Below are 14,194 nucleotides of genomic sequence, written 5' to 3'. Positions count from 1 at the left end.
GCAACATGCAGAAGAATGAAACTAGACCACTTTCTTACACCGTTCACAAAAATAAACTCAAAATGGATGAAGGACCTGAATGTGAGACAGGAAACCACCAAAACCCTAGAGGAAAAAGCAGGAAAAAACTTTTCTGACCTCAGCCGCAGCAATTTCTTACTTGACACATCTCGAAAGGCAAGGGAATTAAAAGCAAAAATGAATGATTGGGATCTCATGAAGATAAAAAGCTTCAGCACTGCAAAGGAAACAGTCAACAAAACTAAAAGGCAACCAACGAAATGGGAAAAGATATTTGCAAATGACATATCGGGCAAAGGGCTAGTATCTAAATTCTATAAAGAACTCACCAAACTCCACACCCGAAAAGCAAATAATCCAATGAATAAATGGGCAGAAAACATGAATAGACACTTCTCTAAAGAAGACATCCGGATGACCAACAGGCACATGAAAGATGCTCAACGTCACTCCTCCTCAGGGAAATACAAATCAAAACCACACTCAGATATCACCTCACGCCAGTCAGAGTGGCTAAAATGAACAAATCAGGAGACTATAGATGCTGGCAAGGATGTGGAGAAATGGGAACCCTCTTGCACTAGTGGTGGGAATGCAAACTGGTGCATCCGCTCTGGAAAACAGCATGGAGGTTCCTCAAAAAGTTAAAAATAGACCTACCCTATGACTCAGCAATAGCACTGCTAGGAATTTACCCAAGGGATACAGGAGTGCTGATGCATAGGGGCACTTGGACCCCAGTGTTTATAGCAACACTGTCAACAATAGCCAAATTATGGAAAGAGCCTAAATGTCCATCAAATGATGAATGGATAAAGGAATTGTGGTTTATATATACAATGGAATATTACTTGGCAATGAGAAAGAATGAAATATGGCCTTTTGTCACAACATGGATGGAACTGGAGAGTGTTATGCTAAGTGAAATAAGTCATACAGAGAAAGACAGATACCATATGTTTTCACTCCTATGTGGATCCTGAGAAACTTAACAGAAGACCATGGGGGAGGGAAGAAAAAAAAAGAGATTAGAGAGGGAGGGAGGCAAAACATAAGAGACTCTTAAAAACTGAGAACAAACTGAGGGTTGATGGGGGATGGAGGGAGAGGAGGGTGGGTGATGGGTATTGATGAGGGCACCTGCTGGGATGAACACTGAGTGTTGTATGGAAACCAATTTGACAATTTTATTAAAAAATACAATAATAAAAATAAATTAAAAAATAAAAAAGTGTTGAAGGCCACACACAGAATTATATATCTGGTGAAAAATATCTTTCAAGAATAAAGATGAAATGAAGATATTTTCAAATAAAAGAATAGTAAGAGAATATGTCACCAGTAGAATTGTATATCAAAATATGCTAACTGCAGCTAACTGGTTCTCCAGGCTCAAAGAAAGAATTAGAGGGAAACCCAGATTTTCAGGAATGATTGAAGAGCACTGGAAATGGTAAATATATGGGTAAATATAAAAGTCGATATACAGATGCTAATTCCTCCCTCACTTCTTTTTTAGAGGATTATATGTGCAAACAAAAATGTTACAGAGCCTGCAGTGAACTGGTAACATTTATTAAATGAACTAATGACTTGTTTTAAACTCTGAAGATGGACTTCCAGCATCAAGTCTACAGTTGCAAAAATGACTTTGTGTAGAATCTAGATTAATTCAAATAAAGGCATTCTCTCCTTTGCCCCATTTCTACTCCTGCCTCAAGGCCAAAGCTACAGGTAGAGTGATTCAGGCAGGTTAGCCACTCCCACTCCTATCCCAGCATGTACTTGGCTGCACACCTTGGACTGCTCATTCCCACCAGTTGCTAGTCAATGGAAGACGGTTCTCACAGGATCCACTGTTCCATCCTGGTCCAACAGATCATTTAAATAGCTGCTGTAGTCTTCTCAAATACAGCTACTGCAGATCACAATCTTTAGAGCCAGTAGAAAGCCAGTAGAAAGTGCCAGAGATTTCAGGGCCCAGGTTGGGATATCCATTGATCACCACTAAGGTCTTTGTTAAAGGGAAAAAAAAAAAAATGACTGACACATTCGTTAAAGACAGTAAGGCAGACTTTCTTCAGGATATTGTGATGGGTTTAAGGATCACCGCAATAGGATTTTGTTGTAGAGGAGAGAGATTGGCTCAACTACGATTACATCAAGGAAAAGTGGGAATTTATGACCAAAGAGCAGGGTTGGGAGTCAGTGGATAGAAAAATCACATTGGGACACAATGACAACCATTGAATTCGAAGATCATCTAGGGAGGTTTTAAATGATGTGGTGTTTTTTTTTTTTTATTTAACTTTATTTTTTATTTTTTAAAATTTACATCCAAATTAGTTAGTATATAGTGAAGCAATGATTTCAGTAGATTCCTTAATGCCCCTTACCCATTTAGCCCATCTGCCCTCCCATAATCCCTCCAGCAACCCTCAGTTTGTTCTCCATATTTATGAGTCTCTTTTGTTTTGTCCCCCTCCCTGTTTTCATATTATTTTTGTTTCCCTTCCCTTATGTTCATCTGTTTTGTCTCTTAAAGTCCTCATATGAGTGAAGTCATATGATTTTTGTCTTTCTCTGACTAATTTCACTTAGCATAATACCCTCCAGTTCCATCCACGTAGTTGCAAATGGCAAGATTTCATTCTTTTTGATTGCTGAGTAATACCCCGTTGTATATATATACCACATCTTCTTTATTCATTCATCCATTGATGGACATTTGGGCTCTTTCCCTACTTTGGCTATTGTTGATAGTGCTGCTATAAACATGGGGATGCATGTGTCCCTTCGAAACAGCACTCATGTATCCCATGGATAAATGCCTAGTAGTGCAATTTCTGGGTCGTCGGGTAGTTCTATTTTTAGTTTTTTGAGGAACCTCCATACTGTTTTCCAGAGTGGCTGCACCAGCTTGCATTCCCACCAACATTGCAAAAGAGATCCTCTTTCTCCACATCCTCACCAACATCTGTTGTTGCCTGAGTTGTTAATGTTAGCCATTCTGACAGGTGTCAGGTAGTATCTCATTGTGGTTTTGATTTCTATTTCCCTGATGATGAGTGATGTTGAGCATTTTTTCATGTGTCGGTTGGCCATCTGGATGTCTTCTCTGAAGAAGTGTTTATTCATGTCTTGTGCACATTTCTTCACTGGATTATGTGTTTTTTGGGTGTTGAGTTTGATAAGTTCTTTGTAGATTTTGGATACTAACCCTTTATCTGATATGTCCTTTGCAAATGTCTTTTCCCATTCTGTCGGTTGCCTTTTAGTTTTGCTGATTGTTTCCTTCACTGTGCAGAAGCTTTTTGTTTTGATGAGGTCCCAGTACTTCATTTTTGCTTTTGTTTCCCTTGCCTCCGGAGACGTGTTGAGTAAGAAATTGCTGCAGGCAAGATCAAAGAGGTTTTTGCCTGCTTTCTCCTCGAGGATTTTGACGGCTTCCTGTCTTACATTGAGGTCTTTCATCCATTTTGAGTTTATTTTTGTGTATGGTGTAAGAAAGTGGGCCAGGTTCATTCTTCTGCATGTCGCTGTCCAGTGTTCCCAGCACCACCTGCTGAAGAGACTGTCTTTATTCCATTGGATAGTCTTTCCTGCTTTGTCAAAGATGAGTTGGCCATACGTTTGTGGGTCCATTTCTGGGTTCTCTATTCTGTTCCATTGATCTGAATGTCTGTCCTTGTGCCAGTTCCATACTGTCTTGATGATTACAGCTTTGTAGTATAGCTTGAAGTCTGGGATTGTGATGCCTCCTGCTTTGGTTTTCTTTTTCAAGATTGCTTTGGCTATTTGGGGTCTTTTCTGGTTCCATACAAATTTTAGGATTGTTTGTTCTAGCTCTGTGAAGAATGCTGGTGTTATTTTGTTAGGGATTGTGTTGAATATGTAGATTGCTTTGGGTAGTATCGACATTTTAACAATATTTGTTCTTCCTATCCAGGAGCATGGAATCTTTTTCCATTTCTTTGTGTCGTCTTCAATTTCTTTCATCAGCTTTCTAAAGTTTTCAGTGTATAGATTTTTCACCTCTTTGGTTAGATTTATTCCTAGGTATTTTATGGATTTTTGTGCAACTGTAAATGGGATCGATTCCTTGATTTCTCTTTCTGTCGCTTCATTGTTGGTGTATAGGAATGCAACCGATTTCTGTGCATTGATTTTATATCCTGCAACTTTGCTGAATTCATGAATCAGTTCTAGCAGTTTTTTTGGTGGAATCTTTTGGGTTTTCCATATAGAGTATCATGTCATCTGAGAAGAGTGAAAGTTTAACCTGCTCCTGGCCTATTTAGATGCCTTTTATTTCTTTGTGTTGTCTGATTGCAGAGGCTAAGGCTTCCAATACTTAGTTGAATAACAGTGGTGAGAGTGGACATCCCTGTCTCAGTCCTGACCTTAGGGGGAAAGCTCTCAGTTTTTCCCCATTGAGGATGATATTAGCATTGGGTTGCACATATATGGCTTTTATGATCTCGAGGTATGATCCTTCTATCCCTACTTTCTTGAGGGTTTTTATCAAGAAATGATGCTGTATTTTGTCAGATGCTTTCTCTGCATCTATTGAGATCATATGGTTCTTGTCCTTTCTTTTATTGATGTGATGAATCACGTTAATTGTTTTGTGGATATTGAACCAGGCTGAATCCCAGATATAAATCCCACTTGGTCGTGGTGAATAATTTTTTTAATGTACTGTTGGATCCAGTTGGCTAATATCTTGTTGAGGATTTTTGCATCCATGTTCATCAGGGAAATTGGTCTGTAGGTCTCCTTTTTAGTGGGGTCTCTGTCTGGTTTTGGAATCAGGGTAATGCTGGCTTCATAGAAAGAGTTTGGAAGTTTTCCTTCCATTTCTATTTTTTGGAACAGCTTCAAGAGAATAGGTGTTAACTCTTCCTTAAATGTTTGGTAGAATTCCCCTGGACACCCATCTCACCCTGGACTCTTGTTTTTTGGCAGATTTTTTATTACTAATTCGATTTCCTTACTGGTTATGGGTCTGTTCAAATTTTCTATTTCTTCCTGTTTCAGTTTTGGTAGTGTATATGTTTCTACAAATTTGTCCATTTCTTCCAGATTGCCCATTTTGTTGGCATATAATTGCTCATAATATTCTCTTATTATTGTTTTTATTTCTGTTGTGTTGGTTGTGATTTCTCCTCTTTCATTCTTGATTTTACTGATTTGGGACCTTTCCTTTTTCTTCTTGATCAGACTGGCTAGTGGTTTATCAATTTTGTTAATTCTTTCAAAGAACCATCTCCTGGTTTCATTGATCTGTTTTACTGGTTTTTTTTGGTTTCAATAGCATTAATTTCTGCTCTAATCTTTATTATTTCCTGTCTTCTGCTGGTTTTGGGTTTTATTTGGTGTTCTTTTTCCAGCTCCTTAAGGTGTAAGGTTAGGTTGTGTATCTGAGATCTTTCTTCCTTCTTTAGGAAGGCCGGGATTGCCAAATACTTTCCTCTTATGACCACCTTTGCTGCATCCCAGAGGTTTTGGGTTGTGGTGCTATCATTAAATGATGTGTTTTAACTATTGGATAAGAAGAAACTAACTCACAATTGAGGAGTGAATGGTCAGTGCAGAAACGTAGAGGCAGGGATGAGGAAGAAGTTTGGTAGAAAAGAGTAGCAGAGCTGAGGGGACTTTTAGAAGGGAACATGAAGATAGAAGAGATAGTGTGATGGGGCATGGTCCCACAGGGACTGGGGAGAAGGGATGGAAATGCCTGGAATCACAAATAAGTTGGATTAGGCTCTGATAAATTTTGAAGACAACCATATCCAGTGATTTTTATTTTCTAATGAGGCTTAGGGAGAAATATTAATGTTTGGATCAGTCTCTGTGGGAAAGGAGGGATAGAAAGGGACAGGAGTGAACACTCCTTGAGTGCATGTGATGTGTCAAGCCCTATGCCAGGAGCTTTATAGTGTCACCTAATTCAGTCCCTACATCCACTCTAAATGTGAACACTTTGCTAGTATCCAGTCCAGGATTCAAGTCCTGGTCTGCCCCCTACTTTATTTCCATTACACCATACTGCCACAGGGATTCATAAGAGAATAGCCAAGCAGATTTCAGGATAACCATAAGATAGAAATAAGAAACTTTTAAGGAGACCTAATGGTCATCGTCATGGATTCCAGCAGCCAAGGGGTCTGTACTTGGTGACTACTCACTGTACCTTCTAAAAACAATAGACAGATTTCTCTATCAGCAATCCCCTGAGGTACAGATTCTTGATGCCAGAATGTCATATCACCGGAAGCACATCAGGAGCCTAGGTTTAAGAGAAAAGCTGAGGAAAAAAAACTTACTGAGATCAAAATAAAACATTTATCTGCTTCAGAAACCCTGAAATGTAAGTTGTTTTACTTTTTGGTTTGCCTTGAATTTTTGCACTGAAACATCTTTTTACTTCCATTAAGAAATTTGTGGGTTATATATTTAGGCTTAAACTGATAAGGCTGAGTACCCTATGGATAGCTTCAGAATAACAGTTAGCTTAGTTTATCCTAATTAGTTAAAGGCATTTGTGTAGGCTAAAAGCAAAAGAAATGTGGCTATGGAGGAAATGGAGGAATCATCTTGCAGGCAGCGTCCCACTGCCCAGAAGAGCATCCTGGCATCTAACCTGGGCTTACAAGATGTATGGATGAATGAAGACGCAGAAGTAAGCCAGGGAGAAGGAGTACAGAACCTTTGGTACTCTATTCTCAGAAGATCGCATGTGCACACAGACAATATGCATATCCCCTTTACATCCTGCTTCTGAAGGTACACGGAGCTTGTGAAAGCTGTCTGATCCCAAGTTCTGAAGACTCCCCTTTAAGGCCTAAACAGCCCACTCTGGGAATGGTCCCTGTGCTATCTTAGTACCCATGCTTTGGCATCCACCTCATTCCACCTGTCTGCTCTGGCTGCACATTCTATTTCTGACCAGGGTGTGGTCAGCCATGACCAGTCTGTGGCTTTATCCTGCTTCCCCTGAGGATAATTCAACCTACCCATGGTTCATTCCTAATCCCAGTTCTTCCTGAGATGCTCCAGCCTCATCCCTATAAGTCAGGACTCATCAGGATTCCCGAGCTTAACCTCTAAGGTTTGTCCTTGCCCTTGTCTTAAACTCTCTGAACTCACTCCTGACAGAGCAGACCCTACCTACTTTATCATGGTTATTGCTGCCAAATAAGCTAAGACTACTTAACTCCTCTGTGCTTTCATTTCCTCAACTATAAAATAGTAGTGTCTTGCCTTTTCTGCACCATCATAGTATGTGTGGTTGACTGTTCCTTGCTGTATCTTCTCACAAGAATTTCAGGATCAAGAGATTCCTGGCCAAGAAACCAAAGCAGAATCATCACATTCCCCAGTGGATATGGATGAAAACTGGTAATAAAATCAGGTACAACTCCAAGAGGAGACATTGCAGAACCACCAAGCTGGGTCTATAAGGAATCACATATGAGGTGGTACACATATTTATGCTGCATGAAGTCCACTTGCTCATATCATATACTATGTAAACATCACCACTACTTGAACAATGGACATGTTTTATTAGAAGATGATTTTTCTCTGTTACTATGCTTCTGCACCAGTAGTTTGGTTCAGTAATAAATATGGGAGACCTTTTGTTTGAAAAAAAATAGTAGTGTCTCCCTAATTACAGTGCCTAGAACAAGGCCCTGGAAGATAGTAAATCTCAGTAAATATTCACAATTACCATCTTTATTGTACGTGTTTAAGTTTTGCTCTCGAGTCCAAAAATCTGTGTTCTTTATATGCTTTAGTTGGGCTTGTGAAAGATGGTAAGGGCAAATAAAGGTCAGTTCCCCTGCAAAGATTCTTCCCACTACAGAGGCTCTGCTTTTGCTAGGCTGCCAGGCAGCCTTCCCTGGGACCTCAAGTAGCAGGATTCTCTATCAGCTTTGCCTGGGTGACAGGACAGCAGAGAGATTCCATGAAGCTAAGATGTCATCAGAGCCCTGTGGTGGCAGCAGCACACTTATAATATTCATTTATTGCTATGAAGCTCTTGAGAGCCTTTAAAGCAGGAAAAAGCTGTGTATGTACAGATTGGAGCCTTCTGGGGGGGGAACTACCCCTTTATTTCCCATTTTGCTCACAGCTACCTTGATATTTTAATTGTTCTGTCCTTATAAGCACAAAGTCACTAGAATTCAAGAAGATTTTAAGTGGTAAAGTTTATTTTTATTTAGTAAGTCTCTATGAACTGTAAGCCTCTATGCTTGATTCTTTGAGGGTTGCAGAGATGTAGGCAATTACTGTCCCTGCTACTTTATAGACAAGAACACTGGACTTAAAAGATGTGTTAGAGATCCCTAGGATAATCCCTAGTGGTCACTCATTAGGAGGACTTTTGGGATTCAGCATACAGCTGTATTCATAGCTGAGATTTATTACAGTGACATACTAAGGATACACTGCTGGATCATAAGGGAGAAGTACACAGGCAGAGCCTGGAGGAATCTATGTGCAGGCCTGTTTATGCTTTCTCCCTCACATGGAGTGATCACACAGAGCACACTCTTCCAGCAGTGAAGATGTAGTAATATCTGAGTGTTTTGGCCCCAGGAAGCCCATTAGAGACCCAGCACCCAATGTTTATAGGTGGCTGTCATATAGGCACCCTCTCCTTACCATGTATAAAATTCCCAGAATGGAAGCAGAAGTTCAGCATAAACTGTATTGCTCACGAAAACAGTCTAGGCTAGTGAGCCACCCTTAACTGTTAGGAACTCTTCAAGAAGCAAAGGCCAGCCTTGCGAGCATACCTTTCTAAGGATAGCAGTTTCAGCCTTGCTATGTTAACTCTTCTGCACTGAGAAGGTGTCACATATGTACACACCAGATCTAATGCTAGCCTGTCAGAATTGCTGCCCTAAATAGGGGAGAAACAGGTCCCTTCTGACTAATAGGGCCATAGAAGGCTTCATGCCACCGCATGTTTGAGCTGGGCCTCAAAAGATAGGTAGGAATTGAGCAGCAGAGAGAAATGGTGAGATAAGTTGCAGTGAGCAAAGAATACTTTTAGGGAAAGGCAAGCAGGCCCATCTGACATGAATCAAGGTATGTTGAGACTTAGAGACATAGCTATTTTCAAATTGGTTTATTTCTTCTTTTTTTTCAAATTTATTATTTTGAGAGGAAGAGAGAACACACAGGTGCGCACAGGGAAGGGACAGAGAGAGAGGGAGAGAGAAGAGAATACCAAGCAGGCTCCACACTATCAGTGCAGAGCTGGATGTGGGGCTCGATCTCACAAACCTTGAGATCATGACCTGGGCCAAGATCAAGAGTCAGACACTTGGGGCGCCTAGGTGGCTCAGTCGGTTAAGCGTCCAACTTCAGCTCAGGTCATAGTCTCACAGTTCGTGGGTTCAAGACCCGTGTCAGGCTATGTGCTGACAGCTCAGATCCTGCAGCCTGCTTCAGATTCTGTCTCCCTCTCTCTCTGCCTTTCACCCACTCACACTCTGTCTCTCTCATTCAAAAATAAGTAAACATTAAAAATAAAAAAGAGTCGGACACTTAACCAGCTAAGCCACCTGAGCACCCTGGTTTGTTTATTTTTGCTCAATATTTTGCTCAATATTATCAAGAAAGACAATCGGAATGAGTACAGGCTTTGGAGAATCCAGACTTAAGTTGAAATTTTGTCTCTATACCTTGTTAGCAATGTTACTATAATGTTTTTAAAATAATATCACTAATTTTCCCACATTAAGGGAGAATAAAAAAAGAATTTGACATAGTTACAGTGAAATTTGTTCCTATATTTTAAACTTCTTTTTGAGGAACCTCCATGCTGTTTTCCAGAGCGGCTGCACCAGTTTGCATTCCCACCAACAGTGCAAGAGGGTTCCTGTTTCTCCACATCCTTGCCAGCATCTATAGTCTCCTGATTTGTTCATTTTAGCCACTCTGACTGGCGTGAGGTGATATCTGAGTGTGGTTTTGATTTCTATTTCCCTGAGGAGTGACGTTGAGCATCTTTTCATGTGCCTGTTGGCCATCTGGATGTCTTCTTTAGAGAAGTGTCTATTCATGTTTTCTGCCCATTTCTTCACTGGATTATTTGCTTTTCAGGTGTGGAGTTTGGTGAGTTCTTTATAGATTTTGGATACTAGCCCTTTGTCTGGTATGTCATTTGCAAATATCTTTTCCCATTCCATAAGTTGCCTTTTAGTTTTGATGATTGTTTTCTTTACAGTCCAGAAGCTTTTTATCTTCATGAGGTCCCAATCATTCATTTTTGCTTTTAATTCCCTTGCCTTTCAAGATGTGTCAAGTAAGAAATTGCTGCGGTTGAGGTCAGAGAGGTTATTTTCCTGCCTTTTCCTCTAGGGTTTTGGTGGTTTCCTGTCTCACATTCAGGTCCTTCATCCATTTTGAGTTTATTTTTGTTAATGGTGTAAGAAAGTGGTCTAGTTTCATTCTTCTGCATGTTGCTGTCCAGCTCTCCCAGCACCATTTGTTAAAGAGACTGTCCTTTTTCCATTTGATATTGTTTCCTGCTTTGTCAAAGATTAGTTGTGGCCATACTTTTGTGGGTCCAATTCTGGAGTCTCTATTCTATTCCATTGGTCTACGCGTCTGTTTTTATGTCAATACCATGCTGTCTTGATGATTACAGCTTTGTACTAGAGGTTAAAGTCTGGGATTGTGATGTCTTCCGCTTTAGTCTTCTTCAATATTACTTTGGCTATTTGGGGTCTTTTGTGGTTCCATATGAATTTTAGGATTGCTTGTTCTAGCTTCGAGAAGAATGCTGTTGCAGTGGTGATTGGGATTGCATTGAATGTGTAGATAGCTTTGGGTAGTATTGACATTTTAACAATATTTATTCTTCCAATCCATGAGCATGGAATGTTTTTCCATTTCTTTATACCTTCTTCAATTTCCTTCATAAGCTTTCTACAGTCCTATGACCAAGGAATAGCACTGCTAGGAATTTACCCAAGGGATACAGGAGTGCTGATGCATAGGGGCACTTGGACCCCAATGTTTATAGCAGTACTTTCAACAGTAGCCAAATTATGGCATGAGCCTAAATGTCCATCAACTGATGAATGGATAAAGAAATTGTGGTTTATATACACAATGGAATACTACTTGGCAAGGAGAAAGAATGAAATCTGGCCTTTTGTCGCAGCATGGATGGAACTGGAGAGTGTTATCCTAAGTGAAATAAGTCATACAGAGAAAGACAGATACCATATGTTTTCACTCTTATGTGGATCCTGAGAAACTTAACAGAAGACCATGGGGGAGGGGAAGGGGAAAAAAAAGTTAGAGAGGGAGGGAGCCAAATCATAAGAGACTCTTAAAAACTGAGAATAAACTGAGGGTTGATGGGGGTTGGGAGGGAGGGGAAAGTGGATGATGGGCATTGAGGAGGACACCTGTTGGGATGAGTACTGTGTGTTGTATGGAAACAAATTTGACAATAAATTTCATTTAAAAAAAGAAAAAAACTTCTTGAAAAAAATTTAGAATTTTTATTTTTTTTATGTTTATTTATTTATTTATTTATTTAACATATGAAATTTACTGTCAAATTGGTTTCCATACAACACCCAGTGCTCATCCCAAAAGGTGCCCTCCTCAATACCCATCAACCACCCTCCCTTCCCTCCCACCACCCATCAAGCCTCAGTTTGTTCTCAGTTTTTAACAGTCTCTTATGCTTTGGCTCTCTCCCACTCTAACCTCTTTTTTTTTTTTTTTTTCCCTTCCCCTCCCCCATGGGTTTCTGTTACGTTTCTCAGGATCCACATAAGAGTGAAACCATATGGTATCTGTCTTTCTCTGTATGGCTTATTTCACTTAGCATCACACTCCCCAGTTCCATCCACGTTGATACAAAACGCCATATTTCATTTTTTCTCATTGCCACATAGTATTCCATTGTGTATATAAACCACAATTTCTTTATCCATTCATCAGTTGATGGACATTTAGGCTCTTTCCATAATTTGGCTATTGTTGAGAGTGCTGCTATAAACATTGGGGTACAAGTGCCCCTATGCATCAGTACTCCTGTATCCCTGGATAAATTCCTAGCAGTGCTATTGCTGGGTCATAGGGTAGGTCTATTTTTAATTTTCTGAGGAACCTCCACACTGTTTTCCAGAGCGGCTGCACCAATTTGCATTCCCACCAACAGTGCAAGAGGGTTCCCGTTTCTCCACATCCTCTCCAGCATCTATAGTCTCCTGATTTGTTCATTTTAGCCACTCTGACTGGCGTGAGGTGATATCTGAGTGTGGTTTTGATTTGTATTTCCCTGATAAGGAGTGACGTTGAGCATCTTTTCATGTGCCTGTTGGCCATCCGGATGTCTTCTTTAGAGAAGTGTCTATTCATGTTTTCTGCCCATTTCTTCACTGGGTTATTTGTTTTTCAGGTGTGGAGTTTGGTGAGCTCTTAATAGATTTTGGATACTAGCCCTTTGTCTGATATGTCATTTGCAAATATCTTTTCCCATTCCGTTGGTTGCCTTTTAGTTTTGTTGGTTGTTTCCTTTGCTGTGCAGAAGCTTTTTATCTTCATAAGGTCCCAGTAATTCACTTTTGCTTTTAATTCCCTTGCCTTTGGGGATGTGCCGAGTAAGAGATTGCTACGGCTGAGGTCAGAGAGGTCTTTTCCTGCTTTCTCCTCTAAGGTTTTGATGGTTTCCTGTCTCACATTCAGGTCCTTTATCCATTTTGAGTTTATTTTTGTGAATGGTGTGAGAAAGTGGTCTAGTTTCAACCTTCTGCATGTTGCTGTCCAGTTCTCCCAGCACCAGTTGTTAAAGAGACTGTCTTTTTTCCACTGGATGTTCTTTCCTGCTTTGTCAAAGATGAGTTGGCCATACGTTTGTGGGTCTAGTTCTGGGGTTTCTATTCTATTCCATTGGTCTGTGTGTCTGTTTTTGTGCCAATACCATGCTGTCTTGATGATTACAGCTTTTTAGTAGAGGCTAAAGTCTGGGATTGTGATGCCTCCTGCTTTGGTCTTCTTCTTCAAAATTACTTTGGCTATTCGGGGCCTTTTGTGGTTCCATATGAATTTTAGGATTGCTTGTTCTAGTTTCGAGAAGAATGCTGGTGCAATTTTGATTGGGATTGCACTGAATGTGTAGATAGCTTTGGGTAGTATTGACATTTTGACAATATTTATTCTTCCAATCCATGAGCAGGGAATGTCTTTCCATTTCTTTATATCTTCTTCAATTACCTGCATAAGCTTTCTATAGTTTTCAACATACAGCTCTTTTACATCTTTGATTAGATTTATTCCTAGGTATTTTATGCTTCTTGGTGCAATTGTGAATGGGATCAGTTTCTTTATTTGTCTTTCTGTTGCTTCATTGTTAGTGTATAAGAATGCAACTGATTTCTGTACATTGATTTTGTATCCTGCAACTTTGCTGAATTCATGTATCAGTTCTAGCAGACTTTTGATGGAGTCTATCGGATTTTCCATGTATAATATCATGTCATCTGCAAAAAGCGAAAGCTTGACTTCATCTTCGCCAATTTTGATGCCTTTGATTTCCTTTTGTTGTTTGATTACTGATGCTAGAACTTCCAGCACTATGTTAAACAACAGCGGTGAGAGTGGGCATCCCTGTCGTGTTCCTGATCTCAGGGAAAAGGCTCTCAGTTTTTCCCCGTTGAGGATGATGTTAGCTGTGGGCTTTTCATAAATGGCTTTTATGATCTTTAAGTATGTTTCTTCTATCCCCACTTTCTCCAGGGTTTTTATTAAGAAAGGGTGCTGGATTTTGTCAAAGGCCTTTTCTGCATCGATTGACAGAATCATCATATGGTTCTTCTCTTTTTTTTTTTTTTTGTTAATGTGATGTATCACCTTGATTGATTTGCGAATGTTGAACCAGCCCTGCATCCCAGGAATGAATCCCACTTGATCATGGTGAATAATTCTTTTTATAAGCTGTTGAATTCGATTTGCTAGTATCTTATTGAGAATTTTTGCATCCATATTCATCAGGGATATTGGCCTGTAGTTCTTTTTTTTTACTGGGTCTCTGTCTGGTTTAGGAATCAAAGTAATACTGGCTTCATAGAATGAGTCTGGAAGTTTTCCTTCCCTTTCTATTTCTTGGAATAGCTTGAGAAGGATAGGT

At 39.9% G+C, this 14,194-nt stretch overlaps 2 protein-coding genes across 14 annotated transcripts in view; both read left to right on the top strand.

Annotated features, from left to right (window-relative positions):
• DOCK3 (dedicator of cytokinesis 3) overlaps positions 1–14,194 on the top strand; it is a 595,409-nt gene that overhangs the window by 427,803 nt on the left and 153,412 nt on the right. The window lies entirely within an intron of this gene.
• LOC131508338 (large ribosomal subunit protein eL39-like) lies at positions 6,599–7,572 on the top strand. The gene is made up of 2 exons (XM_058723451.1): positions 6,599–6,706; positions 7,326–7,572. Exons 1-2 carry the CDS (start codon positions 6,599–6,601, stop codon positions 7,485–7,487), a joined length of 270 nt encoding a protein of 89 aa, XP_058579434.1. The 3' UTR covers positions 7,488–7,572.

The sequence above is a fragment of the Neofelis nebulosa genome, chromosome 4 (assembly GCF_028018385.1).
Source record: "Neofelis nebulosa isolate mNeoNeb1 chromosome 4, mNeoNeb1.pri, whole genome shotgun sequence".
Taxonomy (NCBI): domain Eukaryota; kingdom Metazoa; phylum Chordata; class Mammalia; order Carnivora; family Felidae; genus Neofelis; species Neofelis nebulosa.
Note: the sequence above shows the minus strand (reverse complement) of the source record. Positions and strands in the feature narration are given on the sequence as shown.